At 44.8% G+C, this 3,610-nt stretch overlaps 1 protein-coding gene across 1 annotated transcript in view; it reads right to left on the minus strand.

The window, feature by feature from the left end:
- Epsti1 (epithelial stromal interaction 1) overlaps positions 1-3,610 on the minus strand; it is a 104,244-nt gene that overhangs the window by 80,103 nt on the left and 20,531 nt on the right. The window contains exons 2-3 of the mRNA XM_013355059.2: positions 3,436-3,494; positions 1,721-1,804 (exon numbers count right to left, since the gene is read on the minus strand). Of these exons, the coding sequence (XP_013210513.1) occupies positions 1,721-1,804; positions 3,436-3,494 (143 nt within the window). The remainder of the gene's footprint in view (positions 1-1,720; positions 1,805-3,435; positions 3,495-3,610) is intronic.

The raw sequence follows: 3,610 nt of genomic DNA on the forward strand, positions 1-3,610 counted from the left end.
TGAGGAGCAACAATGTGGAAATGTAAGCTGAATAAATCCTTTCCTCCCCAGCTGGCTTTTTTTTCGGGGTGTTTTTTTTTTTTTTTTTTTTTTTTTGTTGTTGTTGTTGTTGTTTTTGTTTTTTTTTGTAGCAGTAGAAACTCTAACTAGAACAACTTCACAGAGCAGACAGGCACTCACTGAGATCTTGTTCATTTTCTGTATAGGCTGCAAAACAACAGGTATCAACCAAGTTCTCCAAATTCCAGAGTGAGGAGGTACCCAGCCCCCAGAGAAAGATCCAGAAGAAAGAATCAGCTCTAGAAACCCCTTCAGGCTGTAAAAGAGTTTGCATAAGGCAGGATGCAAACCAAGCAAGGATGCCTTTCTACATTCCAACTCCTCTGTGTTTGTGTTTGAGAAAGAAACATTTCACACTAAGATGATGGAGGGGCTTAATGAAAATCACCATCAGCATACACTACTGGGAGCAAAGAAGACGCTGAGAAACTGAGCCTCAAGGCATAATTCCACAGTCAGATAGGTCCTCAAGAAGACGTGGCTGATGCTGACCACAGAGTCGCAAGCCTGCAATCCCAATACTAGGGAGATAGGGGCAAGATGTTCATGGGCTGAAGACTAGCCTGGACCACGAGACTCCGTCTCAGAGAAAGAAGCGGCTGCATCTCGGATGGCCTGTCTTCCTGAGCTGGAGGAGAAAGGATGGGACAGTGTTGTCTTCACCTCTACTGTGGATCTCATGAAAGAGTACACAAATAAAGTCATCCTGGAGGTGACCAAGCCTGGCCCATGCCTAGCACTGAGCACTGATTACTGTGAACAAGACTATCTCAAAAGACAAAGGGGGGAAAAAGTACAATTTCTTATTTTTCATATGATGGGAAAGACTGCTCAGGAGGATGGGTTTGGACTGGGTTCCTCAAATCTGGCTTATTCTGCTAGAGGTAAATATTCTATTTAGTTCTATAGTTCTATTACTTTCACTCATTAAGAGATTTCCAAATTACGTTGCTTTTTTTCCTTAAATCTTTAGGGCTATTATGACAGTGGGTGGCTTCGAACTCAAGGTATCTTTATATTAACTGGTACTGTGCCAAAACTTTATCTTTGGCTGTGAAGAGAAGTCAAGACAGCAAGCAAATGACTCCAATTGGGGGGGGGGGCTATCCCCTCTGTAACCCCATGCTGGGGGTCTTGACAACCCATCACACTGGCAGCACCTGCTCTGCCAACTCAAATACCCCCAACCCTAGCAGGAAAACCCAAGAGGCATCTATCTTTATACCCACAGCTGGGTCCCCAGCTTGCTCTCGTTTTGCTTTCCCGATTGACTCTCCCGTCATTTTCGCCACATTAGCATCTAAGCGCCAGGATGAACGTGCTGTCGTGGCTTCTCCTCGAGCCCCGACTGTGCTGTGACAGGGCCCGCACAGCGCCCCAGGTAAGCTTTCTTCAGAGCTGATCATCTAAGAGGCTCTAAATTATTTGCCAATTAAGCCATCACTTTATTCTCACACAACTGTGGCAGATGCGTTTGCTCCTTTGCCGAAAGCCAGGAACAACAACCTCCCTGCGCATTTAAATGTCTCCTGTCAGGTGTCTCCCATCTCCGGGGCTGCACCCACAGAACAAGCCTTCGCGTGTGAAGGAAGGCAGATAAGGAAGGCAGGATCTGCGAGGGACCCTGACTGGCTCCTCCGGCTTTCCGTTCGCCACTTACCCAGCCGTTGCGGCACCGAGTAGACTGGTTTTGCCCTGTTCTGCTGTTTCCACTTCTCCAGGTCTGCCAGTTCTTGCTCAGCAACTAACCAGGTGAGAAATAGCAAGTCATCGATGTTAGAATTTGGTCATTCCAAAACATCAAAACTACTAGCAAAGAGCAATGAGTTTCCAGAATGGGAAGACAAGATGTCCAAGAAAAGATGGTACCTCTCAGCTCTCAGCCGCCCCCGCCCGTCGTGTCGACATCCCCTCCCCCCCTCCCCAGGAATGCTTTTACCCCATGGCATTTACCAAGTGTCTGCCCAGAAGGAGCAAATTTGAACAACAGCTAAACTCCTCCTAACACAGAGAAATATAGTTTTCCCTCTAATGCCGACATCCTTAAAACTTCGTGAATTATTTCTAAAGATGTTCTATAGCAAATGTGTACAAAAACTAGAATATTCATATGTCAATAAGATCCAGGTAAATATACATCCCCAAAGAATTCCGGTGCCTATATTTGCTTTATTTTTAATGTTTCCCAAGCTGGCTGCAACTCTGAGGAGGGAGGCTCAGCCCTGGCACCTCTGCTCTGAGTCTTGGTATTCTTCATTGACCAGATGTTCAGAGCTTGAGACAGCAGGGGGCGCCCGGGAGGTTTAGTCTGCTACTCCAGCAAGTAACCTAATCTCTCAGACTGGATTGTCCCAAAAGACCATTAATAAAAAACTTCAAAACAGTCGAAGAAAAGTTCTGAAACACTCACAAACCCCAGATAATTTTGACTCTTAAATCCCTGTTAGAAATTTTAACTGGACGCTTGAAAGATGTTGGAACCTTGGTGTTCTGTTGGGTAAATGTCTGAGGTTCCCATGGTCACGGCAGATCACTGTCATTTGCTATACTGACTCATCAACTGCCAAGGTTGATGCTCGTCTAGTGTGGTTCCTTGAGATAACTACTTTCCTGGCTGTGCCACTGTGCCCTCATCGGTCACTGAATCCCCTACCAATCACCTAATGAAGGAGAGCACAGACTTCCCAGAGCTAGCTGCACAGCCTGCCGTGCACAGGAACACAATGTCCCTGTGACCTAAATGAGTGTTCTCTCTCCTGGCGAAGCAGCATTTGTATTTACTGTGCCTCGGCTAAACCTGCGGCTCATGCTCGAAGTATAAAAACACAGCAAAAGCTTAAGATGTGGTCCCTGCCCTCCTGGTTATTGTCTAGAACAAAAAAGTGATGATACAGATAAAACCACGGAGGGCAGATGGACAGTTACAGAGGCTTGGGAATACAGAGGCTAATGAGAAAAGTCCGTTAAGGAAGGATGGGACATATCAGAAAAGGCATAAATTAGCTTACGACCTTTTCCATATATAGCTTGTCTGTTTCAAAAGTATTCTTGGTATTATTAAAATATCACCAACTTGCTTGATAAAGCAGGGACCAGATGCAAATAGTAACAACAAGTGTGAAGTTCTTTTAAACCCAAGAAAAATCTAGAACTTACACTCACTCTTTCCATGATTTCTGTCACTAATGTAGAGAAACAAATTTAGAAGTGTTAACAATAGAATAATTGCTCAAGTATAATTAAAACTGCTAAAGGTTTTTTTAAGACCTTGGTGAGATCCAATGAATCTCTCTAAATCAGAAAATAAAAATACTTTTAAAAAATTATAAGGCAGATGAGAAGCACTCTGAGTCTTGGTTGAATACGTGTGCATACCTCTCTGCATCTTCTGCCTGCGGCTCTCATTCGGTGCAATCAGGGTGTACATGCCTGCGCTGGGAGGAAGAGGACAACAGGGGTTACCATCGTGACAAATTTCTAAGGTGTCTAAGTCACCAGCCCATCTTCCTCCTAACACCATCAGACATCAGCCCATCAGCCCATCTTCCTT

This window comes from Microtus ochrogaster, unplaced genomic scaffold (assembly GCF_000317375.1).
Source record: "Microtus ochrogaster isolate Prairie Vole_2 unplaced genomic scaffold, MicOch1.0 UNK88, whole genome shotgun sequence".
Taxonomy (NCBI): Eukaryota; Metazoa; Chordata; class Mammalia; order Rodentia; family Cricetidae; genus Microtus; species Microtus ochrogaster.